This window comes from Zootoca vivipara, chromosome 4, assembly GCF_965207765.1.
Source record: "Zootoca vivipara chromosome 4, rZooViv2.hap1.1, whole genome shotgun sequence".
NCBI lineage: Eukaryota > Metazoa > Chordata > Lepidosauria > Squamata > Lacertidae > Zootoca > Zootoca vivipara.
The window spans coordinates 30,978,229-31,001,437 of NC_142587.1; the positions used below are offsets into that span (position 1 = coordinate 30,978,229).

The window sequence follows — 23,209 nt, forward strand, 5'->3', positions numbered from 1 at the left end:
TTTGCTGAGTTCAGCAACCGCAATGAGCCTTCTGTTTGATTAGACTGGCCTTCAGGAGGAGGACTCTCTGCTCTCTCAGGGGTTTCCTCTTAAACATTTGTCAAAAGTATTAAGACATTATTTGCCCTCCCCCCCCTTTACAAAAAGTGCTGAACGAAAAGCTGAGATGAGATAAAGCAGTTACTGCTAACTCAAGCACTTCCTCGCCCTCCGCGGTAATAGAGATTTTAAAAACCTTCGCCCTCCCCTACAACTAAGATGAAACAGGCACAAAGCTAACTTTTTCTCTTATCACTAAGCAGATAGGATTATGTATAAATGTTAACTCAGTGGGACTGGGAATTCCTTTAAGAGAGAGGGAGAGAGAGAGGGAGAGAGAGAGAGAGAGAGAGAGAGAGAGAGAGAGAGAGAGAGAGAGAGAGAGAGAATAATCCACCTGTGAAAATAAATTCTCAAATGCTCCGTTCCAGATGTCCTCTGTGCATTCAGCATTCATTCCGATCATCTTCCCAATACATTTCCCCCAACATTTTCTTTATTGCAAAAAAAAAAAAAATTCTGATCTTAAGAGGGAGTGGTTTTGGTGCGCAAGACCTTCAAGTCAAGTCTGAATGTGAAACCTTAATTTGGTGGTGTGGATTGAATCCCACCTTACAGGTGGAGGGGGGCACCCCCCCAATTTTATAAGGAGGAGGTCGTCCCCCCTCAATATTGTGCAGCCTGTGGTGGGCTCCACTGGGCCTACCTGTAGCTACGAGAGACCCCACCAGGCTTTCCTAAGGCTGCGACATGGCCCTGGCTGGCCTACCTGTGACCATAGTGGGCCCTGTCGGGACGCCTCCCATCACATGACATCACACATGTGTCGCATGCATGACATCACACACACACACACACACACAGGGCCTCCCTAAAGTTGGGTGGAACCCAGCCCGTTTGCCACCCCAAAATGGGGACGCTCTAGAAGTGCCCACAACAGTTTGCAGAGCTGTGCTGCCAACCAGCAAAACAGACATTTTTTTCTCTCTCCAAGTAACAATGCATTGAATCTAGATTTCCTGGAGATACTTTGGAATATCAATGGAAAGTTTCCTATGGTGATAGTTATGCTGTGTGAGAGCTGCTATGATCTAGGTCAGGCATCCCCAAACTCGGCCCTACAGATGTTTTGGGACTACAATTCCCATCATCCCTGACCACCGGTCCTGTCAGCTAGGGATGATGGGAGTTGTAGTCCAAAAACAGCTGGAGGGCTGAGTTTGGGGATGCCTGATCTAGGCGGCAATGTGGGTTTAGTAGGAAGAATGTCAGACTTGAACTATGATGGGGAACCGAGTTCGGATTCCTCCAAGCCACATTTTCTTTCTTTCTTTGGTTTGGGCAAGTCACACCCATTTGCCATCTAGAAAATGGGACTATTTAACAAATTACTTCACATGTTTATTCCAGGGATGAGTGAGAGCTGCTGTAAAGTGTCAGACACATTCCAAATTGCTATAGCAAACACAGCTAGTCTGGGGAGAAGGAGGGAGGTTCAGATGTTTCTGACAAAAATTTAAGCTGGCCCTAGAACAGATTTGTTGTGGGTTTTCACATATTTACCTACCCTGTTTCATCTATCTGCCTTGGCACAAAATGAATGAAATATCTTGAGTGAAAAGAACATTTCACATTCTTTGCTAATTTGCTTTTGAGCTTTTGGCCTCTCTGTGTAACCATGAAATGATGTTCTTGAATACACTAGCTCATTAGTTTTCATACAGTCATAACAAGGGATGGAGCATAAATTTGACTCAGTACGTATTTGAATCTATCAAATGTGCACATTCCAAAACATGAAAACCGAAACACAGTTATCCTTCAAAATTCACACATATCCAAATGTTGCAATTCTCCAATTAACGTTTACAAAAATGCTTATATTAGATGCAATAAAAACACATAAAAATGAAGATGCCAGTGAAAATAATCTACAGACATGCATTATATTACGGGAAACTGCTTGTAAAAGTTGTACATTCATTCATTTTATGTGTATGCCGCTTTTCCACACACAGACAAATGCTCAAAGCATCTTACAACAAAGAAACAAGGCATTTTAAAACCAAACAGTGCGAAAATAATTTCCTAATAACACAGCAAAACAAAACAGCAAATATAATAACATACAAAAAAGCAACATTTCAGATCTATAAATATAACAAGATTTGTGTAAACAACATCCAACAAAGTAACAAGGAAACTTTTCCTAGAAAACCCCCTCCCATGTTGCACACATTCCATTCCAGGAGCTTCCTGCAGTCAATCCGAAGCCGCTGCGCTTTGGTTTCCGAACGTTTTGGAAGTCGAACCGACTTCCGGAACGGATTCCGTTCGACTCCCGAGGTACAACTGTATTTACAGCAGGCTGCCAAATCCTTAGGTCAGCAAGTCACACAGAAAGTTGTGCATAATTCCTGTGTCCTTCCTTCTGCAGCAAGTGCCCTATAGATGTTGGATTGCAACTCCCATTTGCCCTCTGCTCTTGGCCATGCAAGCTGGAGGGGAGGGCGCCCTGTTGGCCACCCCAGCTCCTCTTGCATTCAAGTCGCAGCAAAGGTTTCCATCTCTCTCTGTCTCTCTCTGTCTGCCTAAGCCCGCGAAAGATGGACCCATGTGTTTTCAGTGTTCCAGGGCAGCTGCCCTGGCCGCCACACCCTCAGTAATTGCTGATGGAATGTTTTATGCGAGCTGGAAATATTTTGTCAGGCACGCCAGGAAGAGCGGCAGGGACGATCTATTCCCTGCTTGCTCCAGTCAGGTTTCATAAGAATGATTTATAGTGTTTTGAAAACTTTAACCTATACCAGTGGAAAATATTTACATCCCTAGTTCTCTGCAGTATATAAAAATAAAGATATCACAGTATTTTTTTAAATACACACACAGCTTATTGTGGCAATGCTGTGCAGCTGAACCCCCCCCCCCCCCGACTTCACTGGGATTTAAAGAGGTGACAGTGTTCAAGAATGTGTGGCCTCTCTCTGAAGGCTGTTGGGGAGCCTGACGATGACCCACAGCCGTTTTTCAAGCTAGTGGCAAGCTCGAAGTGTAAATTTGGACAAATTTGATTCAGGAGAGGCTTCTGCAGGGAAAATATGTTTGAATTTGTGCCAGTTCTGTCTCTCCACAGCCGGCCAATGGGAGCAAAATGTGTACATTGCTCTAACTTCTTCAGACCACGGCTCCCTTGGTTCTATAAACTCATCCCCAGAGCCCCCTACCCTACAAAAAGCATTATTTGGAACAGCAGTTTGCATGACCCGCAATGGAAGGTAACAGCAGAACAGAATTCAGAACAGTAGCAATTACGTGCTTATTTACTTAAACTAAAACGGTTTAAGTTCATTCATTCAACTTGATCCAGTGATACAAAAATGGGGTGGGGTGGGGTGTTACATGCCACCAGACCCCTCTGCCTGCAGAGTCCCTAGGTGCCACCCGCTACCGGCAGGTGCGCAATCATGCTCATGTTTGGGCCCCACAAAAGCCGCATCACCTTCGCTTCCACACAGACATTGAAATTGGGGACACATAGCCGTCTAACAGCACTAGCTTCAGAATAAGGCTGCATAGAAGCCTAGGCCTAGGCAGTTGCTTGTGCTTGGGGTCTTCCTTGCAGACAACCACCATGACAGGCACTTGAAAATGGGTACACAGCCCTGCTCCCTAGTATATCCCCTTCACTGTGAGTAATATGTGAAGGATCTCGAACAAAGCAACATTCTGATCTCACTGAAGCCCCTCCACTCAGGCAAAAGTCACACTGAACACTATTGTACTTTGGTTCCGCTCATATAACTGCTTCACAGTCTACCTTGTCCAAATTAGTGTCTTTGAACTTGTTCTACTCTATAAATATCTCCGTCTGCATTCTTCAAATTTCTGCTATTCATTAGAATTCCTTCTCATGTTCCCTGAACATTCAACTGTTCATTTCGCTTTTTTTCCACAGCCTAACGTCAGTGCTTAAGACTTTCCCTTCGCAGGGAGAACACCCCCGTGGGCTGTAACTGTCTGAGTCAGACCTGAGTCGGTCTCTGAAGATGAACTAGACAGTGCAGTTCCTGAAAAGGAATAATTTCCACACATATAATATTGAGGAGATTATAATAAAACCAATTGTTTAATTAAGGAACGCTCATCTCTTGAAGATCATGGCTCTAGCAGCCCAGTAATGAACTTCTTCTAACAGCATACTCCTGTTAATAAATTTCTAAATTTAAAGCGGTTTGGTGAAATGGCTAGGGCAGGCACAGGAAACCTGTGGTCTTCCAGATGTTGTTGGACTCTTAATACACCTGGAGGGCAACAAGTCTTTCACACTGCAGTGACCAAAGGTAGATTCTCACATAATCCATATCAAGCCCGTCTGTGTGCCTGCAACCAAGGAGTACCCGATTCAATGGACCACATTCTCTTAGATTGCTCTCTACACAGTAGACCTCACCAACTGATGCTGAGCAAAATGTTGGACCTCTGGCCTATAACTCCAAGAAGAAGTCAAATGAGGTTTCTCCTGGTAGACCGGGACAAAGGGTTCCCAACGAACCATCTTTTTGGGGAACAGACAGGGCGAAGCAGAATACCTAAGTGCACACGGTCACAGTGTGACCTTATGACCCTCGGCAGCTTCATCCTTGTCCTTTTAATTATCCCAGGGACCTGAAATGTTTTATACTGTGATGCCAATAAAGGTATTTGATTTGATTTGAAGTCTTTCCCACCTGGCTTAGAGAGATCGCCACCCACTAGGCCAGTGTTTCCCAAACAGGGGCCTCCAGCTGTTTTGAGACTACAATTTCCATCATTCCTGACCTGCTAGCTAGGTACAATGGGAGTTGTAGTCCAAAAACAGCTGGAGACCTAAGCTTAGGAAAGACTGCACCATAGGCGCCAACTCTTAGGGGCCGAGGGGTCTTCGGGGCCCCCCAATAAAATATTTGAGGGGATTTCCCCCACCAAGTTGATGGGCATTGCCATTCAAATGGTGTGCATGCATTGCGTCATGTGATCAATTATGCAAGGCGAGGCTTACCTCCCCCTATTATTTCATTCAAGTTGGCACCCCTGTACTGCACTTAGCAGTCACTATCTCTTAACCTAACCTACCTACCTTACAGGGTTGTTGTGAGATTAAAATGAGGACGGAGAGAAACACCTACATTATCTCAAGCTTCTTGAAGGAAAAGTGGAGCACGAATGGGGTAATTAAATAAGTAAAATACAGAAACAGGCTTTAGTTATTCACCTCTGTCCTCTTTAGCTCCCTCATTTTTCTCATATATGTCTGTGTTTATTTGAATGAAAACTGGCTGCAGGTGCAATGGTGCAGTTCAGTGCTTCCACAGAACACGATTCTTAAAGAGCATCTCTCTTGCCCGTGTCTCTTCAGGGAACCCTTTCGGGTCCAAGCACAAGAATTCCCAATGCTTTCTCTCTCAGCTTTGGAACCCTCTAGTAATAGTCTGCAAACAGTTATACTTGCAGGCTACTTTGCAGTTTGAGGTCCGTCCGTCGTCCCCCCCCCCCCCCCCACACGTTACATTGCTAGGAAAGTTGATTTTCCCCGCAAGGGTGCTTTCAAACAAATGCTCTCCCCTCCCCTCCATATGCGAAGCCTAAAGTTGGGTGTAGGTGACATAGCTGCCAAGTTCTCCCTTTTTTTAAGGGAAATTCCCTCATGCTGAATAGGCTTCCTCGCGAGAAAAGGGGAAACTTGGCAGCTATGGTAGGTGATGTAGGTTCAGAATATGCCAATTGTATGGGCAAACGGGCAGTCCTAAATCCTGGGGCTATTTTATTAGGGGATATTTTTAATTGTGGGTGTCTCGTCTTATTCTTAATCTTTTAAATATATATATACATTCTAAAACAGAGCTGATTTTGTTCATGCTAAATTAAACCATTTTGAAAAGGCTACTTGCTAACTATGGTTCTTTTTTGTTTTGTTTTGTTGGAACTTTGGCTTCTTTTCTCCCCCTCCACCAAAAATATTGGCAGGGTAAGGAAAGAGAGCTGTAAACTCAGCTCCCCAGCAACAGCACTTCAAAAATTGACTGGACTCCAGAACATCAGATCTTTAAACTGCAATTATGCACATAATATCTACACCCCCCCCCCCAATTTTGCTTGAGTGGTCTCTTATTTGCAAACCTACCAGGCAGGCGAAGTTGTACACAATATTTATATATTCAAATGGAATTTTCTGAGAGGCTGGAGAACTGGCAGTACAGTTTATGAAATTAAAACTGTGCCTGGCATCAGTGACTACTTTCGTTGGTTGAGTATCAACAAGGGACATGTAATTACAGGCAGCAAACTTCGCTAGAAAAAAAGATTAGATCTGTTTCTGACGGAGAAGCTATATTTATTAGCATCCCAGCAGCGCACTGTAACAATCGCATCCGCAGGATTCCACAAATGAATCGATAAAATCAAGGCAGGCCAGAAACAAGCATGGATTCGCATTACTGAAGGAAAACTGTTTGATCAGTGCTTTTCCCCTAGAAAAATAGGTGCCGGTACTCACCATGAAGTTGTTACAGTCAGTGCCACATATTTTAACAACAACAGAAAGAGTTGCTGGTATACTGTGTACCCTTGATTACCCCCTGAATAAAGCACTGGTTATGATGTTTTAAATTTGATGGGTCGGATCCAGACATCATCTTCTGTTGACAGGCCCCTTCCATTCACAGAAGGCTTAGGATCCAGGAGAGGGATCCCACTGTGGAAGTGGGGATGTGACTTTTTCCAGTCTCTCCCTCCTCCTGCAGACCACAATTCTAAAAGGTAAAGGTAAAGGACACCTGGACGGTTAAGTCCAGTCAAACTTGACTATGGGGTGTGGCGCTCATCTTGCTTCAGGCCAAGGGAGCTGGCGTTTGTCCACAGACAGCTTTTCGGGTCATGACTAAAGCGCTTCTGGGGCAACGGGACACCGCGACGGAAACCAGAGCGTACAGAAACACTGTTTATCTTCCCGCCGCAGTGGTACCTATTTATCTACTTGCACTGGCGTGCTTTCAAACTGCTAGGTTGGCAGGAGCTGGGACAGAGCAACGGGAGCTCAACCCATTGAGGGGATTCGAACCACCAACCTTCTGATCAGCAAGTCCTCGGTGGTTTAGACCACAGCGCCACCCACAGTTCTGCCTACAGCACCTCATAATACTCAACAGTGTGGGGAGATGCTCCTACTGGCAGGACTGAAGTCTGGATCCAACCCATAAAGCACATTTTGATTGTTCAAAGCCCTGAACTTGAATAATCTCAGTAATCTTTACAACAGCACTTTAACTCAAGTCGGCATTACAATTTTTTTATATTACAAATAGGAGACACAAGGCTTAGAAAGGGCTGTTTGCCTAAGTTCGTGCCTCCAAAGAGATTCGAACCAAGGACTTTGCTTTTAGGTTTCTCTCCCCATTTCAATTTTTCTATTTCTGCATGCATTTGCATTGGTCACACTTATTACTTTTATTGTACTTTGCATGTGTTTACAACTGCACCCTTTCCTTCTGTAATAAATAACAGGCACCACATGGTGTTCAGCTATGTTTTACTCAAAGAAGGCCTATTAATATTTTTATTATGTGTTTACTAGATAACACCCTTCATTATAAGATCTCAAGGTGGTTCACAGAATAAAACACAGTATAAAGGTAAAGGGGCCCCTGACCATCAGGTCCAGTCGTGTCCGACTCTGGGATTGCGGCGCTCATTTCGCTCTAAAGGCCGAGGGAGCCGGCGTTTGTCCGCAGACAGCTTCCGGGTCATGTGGCCAGCATGACTAGGCTGTTTCTGGCGAACCAGAGCAGCACACGGAAACGCCGTTTACCTTCCCGCCGGAGCGGTCCCTATTTATCTACTTCAACTTTGATGTGCTTTCGAACTGCTAGGTGGGCAGGAGCTGGGACCGAGCAACGGGAGCTCACCCCGTTGCAGGGATTCGAACCGCCGACCTTCTGATCAGCAAGCCCTAGACTCTGTGGCTTAACCCACAGCGCCACCTGGGTCCCTTAAAACACAGTATAGAAACAAGTAAATAATTAAAACCAAACAGCAAAACAATGACACACACCCGCCTCCCACAGACACATTTAAAAGGTTGCAGAATATTAATCAGCCAAATGCCTAACCTAGACATGTTCATTAATGTCAGTGTGTCTTTTGAGTAAAACTTCGTTGAATACCGCTCATTCTACCCAACACTCAGCTTTTCTATACATGTTATGACACTGGCAATTTGCAGGAAGGCTTCACACTCTCTGCTGGGTCTCTCTCTCTCTCTCTCTTAAAAAATGCATTTATTCATTGCGTTTTGACTATGTAAGCTTGCGGAACAATAAATATCTATTTAGAAGATAGACCATAATCTCAGGCTGCCAGTAATGGCACTGCTGATTAGTAATATACTTCCTCAGATTTCAGGTTTAGTAAATCCTTGTGTGTGTATGCGCATGTGTGAAATTGGTTTGGTGTATGAAAAATCCTCAGCCAGAGGGAGGCCAATTCTGAAAAAAGACAAAACTAGCAATGAGGTTGACGTTGGCACTTAGTAGAACGACAGGGTTGAGGCAGCCCAACTACTTACTGCCAGTATGGACCCCAGGAGCGTATTATATGAAAGAGAGTTGAGCAATGTATCGATGCCTTGTCCAAAACCGGTTTAAAGTCCACATTGCAATAACAGTTTCAGAAATATATCATGAACAGTGTTCAAAACTCCAGGGGTCAGTGAGATCGCTGTCTGCTGCCTTGCAAGCGGCTGGAAGGTGAGGGCAGTGAAATGCTCCCTCTAGCTGGCTGTGTTCTTACGAATCAATCCGGTTGCATCTATGCAATTCCGGATGCAACTGAAAGTTTAATATTTATAACTGCTTGGCCAAATACGTAAGTATATATTGCATTCCCTACTCAGACCTGTAAGCTCCAGTGACTCTCAGAAGTGCGTATTAACCTGACTGAAGGGTCATGTTCCCTCTCTTGAAAACATTAGAGACAAGGGCTAACAGTTTAATAGTTGAGCTGTTGCCCTTCGAGTGTAATTAATGCAGCAGCCCTGTGACAAACTCTTGATATCTTAAATGGGGGGTTTCTTCTAAAAACTACGCTTCTCCTTGACTTGTGATAGGCCATGTGACCAAACATGACTGCTATAGGACGCAGCATAATAGATTCTTTTGTTGCCTCGTGAAACACCATTCCTGGGTCTGTGATCTTCGCCAAAGCAAGTTGTGGCCACGTAATGGCCTTTTCCTGATATTCAGCTGCTGATCTAATGTGCTCCCGTGGAAGCCTTCTGACCTCTTGTTAAAACAAAGTAAAAATCACTCACATTTGATGGAAGGGGCATTCTCACAAGGCCCCTGATCAGGTGACAGCAAGAGACACTGATATCAGGAACATTTGTTGTATGCATATGTTTGTGGTGCAGGAAGCACACCGGAAGGGAGAGGTAGGTGGCTGGGGGTCTGAGGGAAGAGGAAGTTAATGGCTCCCCATGTTGAAGGAGCTGGGTATGTTCAGCCTGGAAAAGAGGAGACTGAGAGGATATATGACTGCCATCTTCAACGGGCTGTCACGTGGAAGAGGGAACAAGCTTGTTTTCTCCTGCTGTGGAGCACTGTTGGAAACTGAGATGCGGAAGCTAGGAGCTAAATGACACCTTTATCCTGGGTTATGGGCGCAACAACAGAATTTTCTTAATAACAAGAATTCAAAGCTGAAAATGAACGAACTGCAGCTAAAACATTATGTTCATTTTTTCACATGGTCTAGTCCTTCTCCTGCCCGCCCTCCTAATAGTCTCTTAAGGTCTCTTCTCCAGTCTTCAGAGAGTAGCTGGAAGTGGGGAGGCAGAAAAACGTCCTCCTTTCCTTCCACTCTGCAGTTTCAATCTGAAATCTTAGGCACTGTACTGAGCCCAGAGCTCAGAGACTGCTTGTGCTGTTGAAATGTGCCTAGAACAATGGGAGTTTCGAATGCTGCTCTGGAGGGTAGGATTCGGACTTACGGCTTCAAGTTACAAGAAAGGAGATTCCAGCTAAACATCAAGAAGAACTTTCTGACAGTAAGAGCTATTTGACAGTGGAATGGACTCCTTTGGGAGGTTGTGGTATCTCCTTACTTGGAGGTTTTTAAGCAGAGGTTGGGTGGCCATCTGTCATGGATGGTTTAGCTGAGATTCCTGCATTGCAGGGGGTTGGACTAGATGACCCTTGGTCTCCCTTTCATCTCTACAATTCTTTTTTTTTTTTTTAACATAATTTTTATTGGTTTTTACAAATTACAAAAGATGGTACATACATAAACACCTTTTCCACCTTCTTCCCACCCCCCTCCATGGGTCCTCCCCTGCCACAGAAGTATCCCACGCAGGTGATCAGTCAGAAGTGGTCCATTTTATGATTGGGTTTCTGTCCTCCTCCCCCTCCCCTGCCCCCCAAGCCCCCCCCTGCCACCAGGGAGCTCCAGTGAACCAGGGCAGTACGCAGGAGTTCATCCATCCAACCATCTATTGTCATACCAAAAAAAAAAAAAGAAAATACAAAAAGAGAAAAAGAGAAAAAAGAGAAGAGGAAAAAAAAAGACAAAAAGGAAAAAAGACAAAAAAAAAATTCATCATAATTGTTAAATTCATAATTGTTAAACCATATTTTGTGGGCTTCCCCACCCTCCCACCCTTCCCCGGTTTTCCTCCCTTATTTATCATCTTCAACAGTTTCATAGTTCATATTTTATAACATACACCTTTATATCTTATACCACTTTTAAACTATTATCATTTTCGCCTATTGTCCAATCACTGAGAAATCAAACTCCCATTTTTTCTTCCCGTGCCTAATTTTTACCCCTCTATAGGCCTCCATATTTTCACCTTTTTCCAGAATCAATTCACTTTTTAAACCTATAACTATTCCCAAACTAACCTTACTCCCCCCGAGTACCTGCTCCACCCCTCCAATCCAGCAAGTTCCATAGTCAGCAGTCCAGTTATAGTCCTATTAACCCATCCTTACAATCACCACTTCACTTTCCCTTCACCCCACCCCCTGTTTGCAGTCTTTTGCCATCCAGGCCTCCATATCAGACCCCTGAGCTTCTTCTCTTCTCTGCTTAATTTTTCCTTCTTCCCTGTGGTCATTCTGGAGTTCCAGTAAATCCAGTCGTGCCCCCCTCGAAGGGGAGGCACTCCATCCAACTTTTTGTAGAGTAAAATCATCATTTTTTTCGTGATGGGCTTCATTTTGTGTTAAATCATCACAGTCGTCATCATTGTCATTCTCACATTCATCTTCTTTAGTTTCAAAAGCTTCATCTTCTAGGAAATCATATTCTGTCATCACAATCTGGAATTGTTGCTGTAACACTAGCCGTTGTGTCTCCTCTTGACATAGTTCTATTCTTGTTTCCCACATTAAGGTCAAAACAGTCCGCTGAAACTCAGGCGGGTACCTTTTTGTTGACATAGTTCAGTCCTGTCAAGGTCAAAACTTGTCACATGGGGTGGAATATGATCGCAGTCTATTTTCTCGACTCCATTTTAACAAGCTGGCTGCATTCTTAAAAATAAAGTTCGAACTCACATTTCAAAAGCATATAAACCAAAAAAAAATTCCCAAAAAGTCCAGAGATAAAGATAGAAATAAAATTTAACTATAAATCCTGGTCAGCTCACTGGGTTTTCTGGGCTGCCGGCTCCCGAGAAAAAGAAAGGTCTTTCTTAGTCTTAACTTCATTCTGCAGGGCAATCACAACAGTCTCTCTCCCCTTTTACCCTGCATTTAGGGGAGATTCTCTTTGATGCCTTTGAGGAATCCTTTTAAGTTAAAATCTTCTGTTTACGGCTTCGGGTTTCTGTTTACTGTCTCTTATGTTACCGTGGGGGGGGGGTGGCTTCCTCTTTTCCCCTCTCTCCCAGGTCCAAATTGTTGCCTTAATTTACATTCCAAAGAATCCAAATTACTCACAGTCTATTCATTTGCTGAATGTTCTTTGAAGAATTGGCCACCTCCACTTCCCAGACTCGCAGCTTCGCACTCTCAGAGCAGCAATGTCAGCCTGTCCGCCGCGGTTCACCTCCTCGCTCTCGGGGGCTTAAACAAAGCCGATCCGGGGAGGAGAGAGCCCGCTTTTGGCGCCGCCAGGCAAAATCTGTCCCCAAAAAGCACGATTTGGGGCTTTTAAGGAGGTTTCGTTTCGCTGGAACGATTCCCTCCACCTCTGAAGCGCCGAGGTCCGCTCCGCTGTGCGGACCCCCGTCTGAGCAAGATGGCGTGGTCAACCGGAAGCCCATCTCTACAATTCTTTGCTTCTGCAATTCTGAGCTGTGGTCCTGATCCGCAAAAAAGAGAGCTGGACACAGTCACAGATATGCAAGGTCTGCATGCCTCCACGTAGCTCGATGGTGGGATTTCATAATCCAGCTTCCAGGAGACCTCAGCGCCCCACAATCCATACAAAGTGAATATTGTACCAACCAAAACAAACAGGAACCCTGGAGGGTTTGTCACAAGAAATGGGCATAAATCCATGAAAGCAAGGTGGGTCGTTTTTAATGCTTGGATGAGACTCTCTCTATTTATGGGGACTGTCGAGATTTCTCAATGCCTTAAGCCCATGTTAATGCCATGGGTGTGTGTGTTTTGTGCATGCTGCCTTGGCAGCACATGAAGACAACCTATGCACGCTAGAAGCCCCATGCCACTCAATGAGACTTACTTCTGAACAGACATGCATAGTATCGCCCTGCATATCAGGATGGTCTAAATCCAGGATGGGGAATCTGTGGCTCTTTAGTGGGCTGAGTGCTGTTGCACTTAGGTCTTGCTTTCCGGCTTCTGGCGGGCATCTGGCTAGCTACTATGGCAGGCATAGGCAAACTCTGGCCCTCCGGATGTTTGGGACTACAATTCCCATCATCCCTGACCACTGGTCCTGTTAGCTGGGGATAATGGGAGTTGTAGTCAAAAAACAGCTGGAGGGCTGGAGTTTGCCTATGCCTGTACTATGGGAACAGGGGGCTGGACCAGGTGGGTCATTAGCATGATCCAGAAAGCTCTTATGTTTGGGGCTGGTGGGAGTTGGAGCATCACCCTTGCTGGAACAAGTAGTTCTTGCTCTGTAACACTGGACCCAGAGAAGGCAAGAACGAAAGAATAGCCTGCTGGATGGGACCAATGGCCTATCCACTCCAACTTCCTGTTCTCACAGGAAGGCAGGATTCAAGCACAGGAACACACTTTCCCCTCCTGTGGTTTCCAGCAACCGGCAAGCAGCGTTTATTTTAAGGCACTGAATGAAATTAAACATTCTTTTCATTAAAAAGTGTTTCTACACCACTTAATAAGTCAAAAATCTCCAAGCGGCGCACAGTTTAAAAAGAACAGCAATATAACGTTTTTAAAAACACACAACCAAAAACCAGTTAAAGAGCAATATGAAATATATGTAAACTTACGAGTTCCAAAAATCCTCTTACAACTTGTCTCTGCTTCAAGTTGGTCTCCCCATCCAGATTAGCGGTTTCAATGTGGCACAGACCGTCGGGGTCACTCGAAGAAAGCAGCAAGATATCAGCAGGGATGATTTCATTACAACGCAGCTGGATGAAATCTCCGACCTTCACTTCTTTCCAGTATCTGGTGGTGTATTTCCTTTCAATCCTGGCAAAGAAATGTTTACGAGAAATGCATTGAAACGTTTCCCAAGTATAGCCTAGCTGGCAAAAGCTCCTGAGAGAGTACAACTTGTTACATGGGCAGACTTCCATATGTGTTGCGTTGTGCTTGTGGCAGTGAAACCTCTAACACCAACTGGTTCACAGACATGCCAATACCCAAGGAACGAAGCACACTGGAAACGTTCGAAGTCCAACTTCTGCGAGGAGGGTCGCTTGTCAGTTTGGGGTTAAAACTCTTATGCCTGCTACAGAAGGTAACGGAACAAGTGATACGTATTGAAAACTTTTGTTATTTGTGTTTTTTTAATGAGAATTTATATTAATAATTTATTTATTTTTAAAAAGATAATAATCACACAGGCACTATGGAAGTAAGAAATGGGGGAAAGGTAGCTAAAGAGCTAGAATGATGGGACAGATCCCAGAGAGAAAGAACCTAAAGCACAGAATGCTCCCAGGCAGGGTAGCTGCATGAAAGGTGGGGGGAAAAGAGACTATGTAAGGAACACATTTGAAAAATGTAGACATGGGAAGCCAAGAGGCATACAGACACCAGATCTAGACCTCGGGAGAGTTGCACAGAAGCAAGAACTCTGCCAGCTGAGGCATCCGACATTGATACTTCAGCTTTGCGACACGGAATCCTAAAGGGCAAGGAGGGACAAAAGGCAGAGGAAAGGATTGGAAACTGAAGCGCACACACCCTGTTCCGAACTAACCTAGCCGTTCTTTGGCTTCAGGTTACTAATTCTACCTGACCACCACATTTTCTTACTTTATGGCTGCCGCTCAGGAAGCAACTTGGATAAAGTCCCTTCCGGCATAGCAGGAGGGGAGGTTGCGGGCACCCACGAGCCCTTCACGCGCTGGGGGGGATGGCTGTCAACCCCCCCCCCCGCCATTGGCTGTGCGGGGCTCACTGACTTAAGTGAGCGTGCGGCCGGGGCTGAGTCCCTTGGTTCCTGCCCCCAGCCGCTTCGGTTTTCCCGCCCACCCTCCCTTTAGGCAGGGCTTTCCTTCTGACATTGCTGCGGACCTCGGTTGGTCACCGTTGAGGGGCCTGGTAGGAATTTTCCCACTTGGCAAATTGGCTCTGGCCAGGTGGTTTTCGCCTACCTCGTAGCAACTCATCACAACTTTGGTTCCGGTGGTTAGGCATTGGATTATCTCAGAAAGGTTACGGGGGGGGGAGGTTACTGCCATCACCTCCCCCAAAATGCTGAAGGGTACCCCCTTAAGGAGTCCGGGGGCATGGCCATGTCCGAAGCCGTGGAAGGTGAGGGCCTAAGGCACGCCCCCTATCGGTGGCCCCAGGGTGAGTTCCCAGCTGATCTGCATCGCAGCTCTCACCCAACGGTGGTTAACCCTTCACAGACTGCCAGCACAACGGGCTGGAGTCGGATATAGTTGGCTAGATCCAATGCCTAAGCCAATACCTCTCTACACATGTAGTCAATAAAGTTGTGGCCTTTTAATGCCCATTAACCTTATTCAACGTGTCCTGTGTCTTTTTTTTACTCCTGGAGGGATCTGGGTATCGCCACGTAATAAATTTTAAGGCTTTAACCTCTCTTTCAACATTAACAAATAACAACACAAACGCCCTGGTGTTGGTCCAGCCTGTCACTTGGGCAAGTCCATGTCCACCCATTAGCCAGTCGCACACACCCCATGCCCCTTGAGGGTGTGCTATACTATGTTTCGAATGCATTCACCCCAAAAGCTCCAGAACTAAAATCCAACTCCTTCTGCAGACTCTGAGACAGGTGTACCAAACATGGGCTGAAGGCAAAGGAGGAAGCGTTGGCAGGAAGCACATGCCAGTAGGTTTGTACCAGCTCTCGCTTCTGAAACATCTGCAAGCTCATTTGTACTGGGACAATTCAACTACAGAGAGCTCAGAAAAGCAAATTTCCCAAGAAATATACAGCATTACAACACAGCTGACACAAGAGTCTTGGAAGCCCACTGATAAAGTACGCAGTTAAGTTGAGGTGTGGAGTTGAGACTTTATGTCCCAGTACAAAAAAATTCTAAGGCAAAGCACCATGACAGGCACAGCATGAAGAGGAAGAGGCATGTTTCCTGAACTGATTTATATGCATATATTTCAGCGAAAGCACACAGGAGAGAAAGATTAATGGAGGAGATGCGAGGGACCAAGGAACGTATTTCAGCCTAGCGCTTTGGCATGTTTCTAAATAGGAAGCAGCTGCCAAACACACATTCCAGTTCTGAGCATATCCTGTGGTTCTGTAGAGGTGTAGAAAAGGCATGGAATGTAAGTACTAGGCACAGCATTCAGGTTCCCGAGAAGCTCAGCATTCATTTTCAAATAGCACGATTCTAGCCCGTATGGCTGCAGAGACAGACTTGAAAGAATCTAAACAATGCCGAGCTAATTCCAGCAACCGGAGGATTCCAGATGGTCGCGGGGAGGGGTTTCAGTGCTCCACAGAGATACTTAGCAAAAGTCCCTGCTCCAACACTATTTGCATAATAACTTCTACAAGTAACATAACTGAGCATTTGCTGGCACAGAACTGATTTACGTGGAAGCAGAATTTTGAATTGTTTTCTTTTAAGCCCAAAAAACACACATATAGAAAGGAAGGCATTGATGCAAGACACATGGGGAACCTGTGAACCTTCCGGTTTTCAACACTGTGATATACTATCAGCTAAACATTGCGATATACCAATATATCACAATGTCTAGATGGAGCTACGTTGAGGCATTGATTGGTTTCGCGGTTTTCGCTGCATTGCAATTTTTGCCAGTGCCTACTCTTTTGATTCATTGCCCCCTGCATGAGGAATTGGCAGAGTTAACAGGGACTGTAGAAATCAATAAAAGCATTGGTTGGCTTCATGGCTTTTCCCACATTGTGATTTCTGCCTAGCACACCCACACACCATGATTTGTGCTATATTGCCAGGTCAAAAATTATGAAACCGACATCACAATAGGGACTTCAAACTGGTTTCGGACAATACATGGCCCAGCCCTAGTACCAGAGGTTGTTGGCTTCCAGTTCCCATCAGCCCTGGTCAGGGATGATGGGAGTCACAATTTTCTAGCCCTGTTGTAGAAGCTAGCCCTATTGTAGCTTCAAATATTGAACAAAAGAAGCTAAGAAAGGCTGAAAGACCTCACTTAACTTTTGCTCCTCCAAGACCTAAGAGAGAGAGAGAGAGAGAGAGCAGCCCAAAGCAAACAATAGCAGAGGAAGAGGAAGAATAGTTTGGATTTGATATCCCGCTTTATCACTACCCGAAGGAGTCTCAAAGCGGCTAACATTCTCCTTTCCCTTCCTCCCCCACAACAAACACTCTGTGAGGTGAGTGGGGCTGAGAGACTTCAAAGAACTGTGACTAGCCCGAGGTCACCCAGCAGCTGCATGTGGAGGAGCGGAGATGCGAACCCGGTTCCCCAGATTATGAGTCTACCGCTCTTAACCACTACACTACACTAGCTCACCACAGTGAGTCCCAGGTCCCCCCCCCCCGAAATCTCTCCACCATTGTTGAGAACAGCCACCACTCAGTCAACAGAGGTGAATCTCCCTAGTATCAAATTACTGTTCCCCATCTGAGTTATGATAGAGTCCTGTTGTGGAGGCACAACTCCTGCCCTGCGGCATGGTCCAGGACAGATAAGGATCAGGGAAATTCAGAGTGATATGGCAATAAAAACAACAACATGCATTTCCAACCAAATAACAAGCAAAGTGCAAAGTGATGTGGTAACATCCGTAGGAAATACCTTAGAGTAGGATTTTCCTAAGAAGATATTAAAAAGTTCCAGTACAAAACAGCTCCCAATTCCTCTGGTTATGAATCATTATTCCTTATAAGGACAAAATGTGAATAACTCTGTGGACGTGAAATGTAGTCGAGGTAGCCAAAAATATACCGTTAAAATGTGCTGCAGCATAAATCACAAAGCCAGAGTCACTGTGGGCATTCTGCTAAAAATGCAGACACAGATCTAGTATGGGAAAATGATATTCTTAGGTCTTTTATGATCTCGCCACATCTGCTCTGCAATCCATTCACTGCCTCCGTGCGGCTTTTGCACATTCTGTGCTTTTTTTAAAAAAATAAAAAGCACCACCATATGCCACTTCCTTCCTCCCAACTTTGTCTACCCAGGTCACACCTGGGTTAAAACAAGGAGCACAATTTACCCTTGGGAACTAAGACTACATTTGCCTGTATAGGAGTTTGAGAGCTCCACTTATTGGCCAACCTGGCAACTTTGCTGCACCTTCTTCTTCTTCATTGGCGATCACTCGTAGCTGAGTAAGAGCTTCCATAAGCACTGTTTTAAAATTGAGTCCGTAAGTGATTGTGGAGGCCAATTCTGGATCTACATGTCCTTCCACTTCCATAAATTTCCGGGTGGGAGTTGATCATGGTGAGGGTTTGCCAAGCGTGCCTTCCTCTTAGCGCGTTTCTCCCTTTCATCCTGAGTTTGAGTGTCTTCAAAGCCCATGACACCTTTGGTAAAAGCTATTCTCCAACTGGAGCGCTTGCAGGCCGGTGTTTCCCAGTTGTCAGTGTTTATACATCATTTTTTTAAGATTTGCCTTGAGAGAGAGTCTTTGAACCTCTTTTGTTGACCACCAGCATTGCGCTTACCATAGGAATTCGCTGACTATACCTTTAACTTTGGGAGTTACGGCCCTGTGGCATCCTTCACTGAAGAAGAGGATGTGCAGGAAAGTGCAGCCTTGAATGCCCATTGGTAGAAACTGAAAGGAGAGCTATAAAAGTGGAAGGGGGCATCAGAAACAAAGAGAAAGCAGGGGTATTTAAGTAAAATGTTGATCTGGCATAGCTTAGCCAGGCTGACTACAAGGCAATATGGGGAAGAGGAAAGGAGCTTTCCCCCCATATAAGGAATGGGGCTTTTCAAGTTTAGCTAGAAACATGATAGAGGGATACAAGTATGCATGGTTTGGAGGAAGTGGGTAGAGAAGTTTTTCTCCTTTTCTTCTTCTGATACTAGAACTGAGGGTCACCCAACAAAGCTGAAGAGCAGAATAGGCAGACAGGACAACAGGAAGTGCTTCTTCACATAATGGTGCTGGGGTAGGGAACCTCTGGGCCCTCCAGGGGCTGTCAGACCACGATTCCCATCAGCCCACCTGAGATGTCCAACCATCAGAGATGATGGGAGTTGGAGTCCGGCAACTTCTGGTTGTCTCCTGGTTCTCCATCGCTGACACGGCACACAGATAAACCTTGGCGATGTCCAACAACTCACGGCAGCTCTGAAAGCAGGTTAGAGACATTTATGGAGGAGAAGAAGCCTGCCAACAGCTACACGTCATGATGGCTGCATCCTACCTCCAGGATCAGTGCCGGTACGCCTCTGAACCAGTGTTAGAAACTCGGATATATGAGCGAGGCACCAAATGGTTCCTTAAACCAAGGTTACAGTTACCAAAGTTGCCCTTTGGGGGCAAGACGGCTCTAAAGTCTTATTTTTCAAACTGATGGACTGGCTGTGATTGATTCTCAGTTAAACATCTGGCTAGCCTTGAGCTGGGTTAAGAACTCTGACAACTTAAAGAAAAAAAGTCACTTGATCCAGGGACAGTCCACATAAATATTGGGCTACGCCTACTTCTTTTCCTTAATGGCGATTGCTCCTGCTCCTGGCTTAGGCTGCACAGAAAAAGCATTTTGGTTGCCGAAAATCATTCTGATAGCGCAGATAAAATATAGAATACTGCAGGGTGGGGTATTAGGGCGTGAAAACAGCCAAGGCCCGAGGATCCCCAGACATGCACCTCCAGATGGTGGAGATGTCAGGCGCCATCTTGGCACCCAAGCATCTTTACTTGGTCGCAAGTGATTGACAGCTACGTGCTAAATGCGTCTGGCACCTGGCTACTTTTGAACAGTGCTCTGAACTTCAGCTGCTGGGGAACAGGAGTGGGAGAGGGCTGGTGTGCTCATGCTGTGTGCAAAGTTCCCTTTGGCATCTTGTTGACCACTGTGGGAAGCAGGCTGCTGAGCTAGCTGGGCCTTTGGTAGGATGCAGCAGGGTTCCTCTTACGGTCTTATACTGTAGCTCTCTGTTTCCTCCCAGATTCAGGACACACCTGGCCTTGCATCCCAGCTATTGGTTCTCATTATTGGATGCAACAGCCAATGGGAGGAGAGAGGCACAGCGTACTTGGGGGATTTCAGAAACAGAGGCTGACATCACCACTTAGCAAAGAGCTGTGTGCACCATATAAAATATTTTATTCATTAGATTTATATACTGCCCTTCATCATAGGATTTCAGGGTGGTTCATCGAATATAGGTAAAAGTAAAGGGACCCCTGACCATTAGGTCCAGTCGTGACCGACTCTGGGGTTGCGCGCTCATCTCGCATTATTGGCAGAGGGAGCCGGCGTATAGCTTCCAGGTCATGTGGCCAGCATGACAAAGCCGCTTCTGGCGAACCAGAGCAGCACACGGAAACGCCGCTTACCTTTCCACTGTAGCGGTTCCTATTTATCTACTTGCATTTTTGACGTGCTTTCGAACTGCTAGGCTGGCAGGAGCTGGGACCGAGCAACGGGAGCTCACCCCGCCACAGGGATTCGAACCGCTGACCTTCTGATCAGCAAGCCCTAGGCTCAGTGGTTTAACCCACAGAGCCACCTGGGTCCCTTCACAGAATATAATACAGGATAAAAACAAGCAAATAAGTAAAACAAAACAGCAAAACAATAATATTTTCCACTATTCTCAGGTTAAATTAGTATGTTTGCAAGTCATGGGCCATTAAAAAAAATATTACAGTAGCAGTGGCATTAAAAGGACAGCCGTAAGAGGAAATGTGGAGCACACTTTGCCAAATAAGGAGAGAAGAAGACTGCGCAACCGGATCCAGAGCAGGGCTGAAGATAACCAGCAAAAGTGCTCCTTGGGCTTTGATCGTAAACCTGATCATCTCTCTTTTGGAGCTTCCCAGAGACATCTGGCTGGGCACTGTAGCAAGCAAAACACTGGGCTAGATAAACTGGCCCAGCAGGGCTCGTTTCATGTTTTGTATGAATGAAACATGGTATCTGCAGCTTTTGAAGTAAGTGGCTTGTGAAGATATACTATCCCACACCTGATGGTAATCACATGTAGAGCGCATGGGCGCATGCGCACATCCCTTGCACACTGGGTAATTTGTGTGAAGGGAAGTCGTTGTGAAACAGACCGCCACACAATCAATTCTGCATGGGGGGGGGACTTTAATTGTAATACAATTGTAACACCACTGAGAACCAATGTGGCTCAAGAGGCAGGTACAACCTGGACATACACGGATCGTGTGGAGGCCCAGTTTACATCAACTCTGTCTCTGCAAATCAGTAGATAGACAGGAACTCCAAGGATGTGGCACAAAGGTCCATATATTGTGCATTGGTTCATGTTCGTTGCTAGAGCTGTGGCCTCTACTGCATAAATATATGGTTGGGCTTCCTCAAAGTCATTTCACCCTAAGAAGTTCTTGAACTGCAGAGTGTAACTCTCTAAAATAAATAAAATTCAGAGAGCAAAGAAAAGGAGGCAATTCAGAAGCAACGAGTGTGCCAGGCGTTTAAAGATTTTTATTTTATTTTTAAATAAGAAGAGTGAGACATCACATTTTAAGGGCAAGAAAGAAGAACTTGTCCAATCTGCTATTTGGGTGCCATTTCTTTTTTTTAAAAAAAGCACAATTAGCACATTTTAATACCCTTTTCACAACACCCTACACCACGGGTGTCAAACACAAGGCCCGGGGGCCAAATCCGGCCCGCCAGACCTCATCATGTGGCCCGCCGAGCGCCCCAGCCAGCGGGACCCAGCAGCGGGACCTTGCTGCTGAAGCACCGTGCCGACAAAGTGCCGACAAACAGCTGGGGCCGGAGGGGGTAGAAAGGCAGCCGGAGCAGCGCTGCGTGGAGCGCCCCGAACCACAGCAGGAGGAGGAGGAGACAGCTTGCCGGGTCAGTGCCTGGCAGCGCCGCACGGAGAGTCCCGAGCCTCTGGGACGCAGCAGTGCTCTGTAGCACTTTGAATCCTCCTCCTCCTGCCACGGCTCGGCGCCTGGAAACGGCGGCTGCTGCTGCTGCTGCAGCACAGACAAAGCACCCAGCAGCGCCGTGTGGAGGAGGAGGAGGATTCAAAGTGCTACAGAGCACTGCTGCGTCCCAGAGGCTCGGGACTCTCCGCACGGCGCTGCCGGGCACCGACCCGGCAAGCCGCCACCTCCGCCTCCTCTTGCCTCACCTCCTCCTCCTCCTGCCGCGGCTCAGCCTCATGAACGTGAGCTCAGCAGCGGCTCAGCCTCACGGACGTGCAACTCTGGGTCCCTTCGCACTCTTTTCTGGCGCTGAATCAAGGCGGCGACCCCCCCTTCCCTTTCTTTCTTTCCCTCTCCTTCCTTCCTTATCTCTGTCTTCTCTCCCTCTTTCTTTTTCTTTCCTTCTTTATTCCTTCTTTCCTACTCTTCTTTCTCTCACCTCTTTCCTTCCTCTCTCCCTCCTGCTCCCTCTTTTCTTTTTCTTCCTTCCTTCCTTCCTTTCTTCCTTCCGTCCTTCCCATCTTTCTTCCTCTCCCTCATTCTTATTCTTTCTTTCCCTCTACTTCCTTCCTTCTTTCTCCCTTTCCGTCTTCTCTCCCTCTTTCTTTTTCTTTCCTTCTTTATTCCCTTCCTTATTTCCTACTCTTCTTTCTCTCCCCTCTTTCCTTCCTTCCTCTCTCCCTCCCACTCCCTCTTTTCTTCCTCCCTCCCTCCCCTCCCCTCCCTCTCCCTCTCCTCAGAAACATAGGATGCTGCTTTATACTTCGGGCCCTTAAATCCTGGAACCAGGAGAGCAGCTCCAGTGAGTCAACCTCAGCCAGTCCCTTTGGTGAAGGGTGGTGGCTCACTGGCAGAACATCTGTCCTGCATGCAGAAGGACCCCAGCATCTCCAGGTACTAGTAGCTCTGCAAAGGTCCTGCATGTAACCCTAGCGAGCCTCCACCACCCAGTGCAGTTACCAAAAATCATTTTTCAATAAATTGTACAATAATTGTACATTTGAATATCTACTTGCCATTATTCTGACTATGTTTCTGCTTTCAGAGCTAGTTATTACTTACATTATTACAAAAACAGTAATAATTGAATGCAGTGACAATAATTTATGATAATAAAGAGTGGACACATAGTCCTACAGATACAACCGGCCCTTTGAGGGTGACCAAACTGCTGATGCGGCCCCCGATGAATTTGAGTTTGACACCCCTGCCCTACACTAAAAACACTGAACGGGAGGGCATTTTTTTGGCCAAGGATGAAACGGTCTGCAAATTATGCCTGCACATTATTCAGCAGGTCCTCAGTGACACGTAGAAGACTCTGACAACCTTCAAAATCAAAGTGCAAGTAGGTTCCTGAACTCCACCCAACCACTGCCTGTTTGATATCTTTTGAAGCAACACTGGCCTT

General features: G+C 45.9%; 1 protein-coding gene across 3 annotated transcripts in view; it reads right to left on the reverse strand.

The window, feature by feature from the left end:
• The window catches only part of ATP10A (ATPase phospholipid transporting 10A (putative)), a 126,606-nt gene that overhangs the window by 57,970 nt on the left and 45,427 nt on the right, over positions 1–23,209 (reverse strand). For all 3 annotated transcript variants that reach the window (XM_088667681.1, XM_088667679.1, XM_088667680.1), the window contains exon 3: positions 13,508–13,712. In XM_088667681.1, coding sequence (XP_088523807.1) covers positions 13,508–13,712 — 205 coding nt within the window. The remainder of the gene's footprint in view (positions 1–13,507; positions 13,713–23,209) is intronic.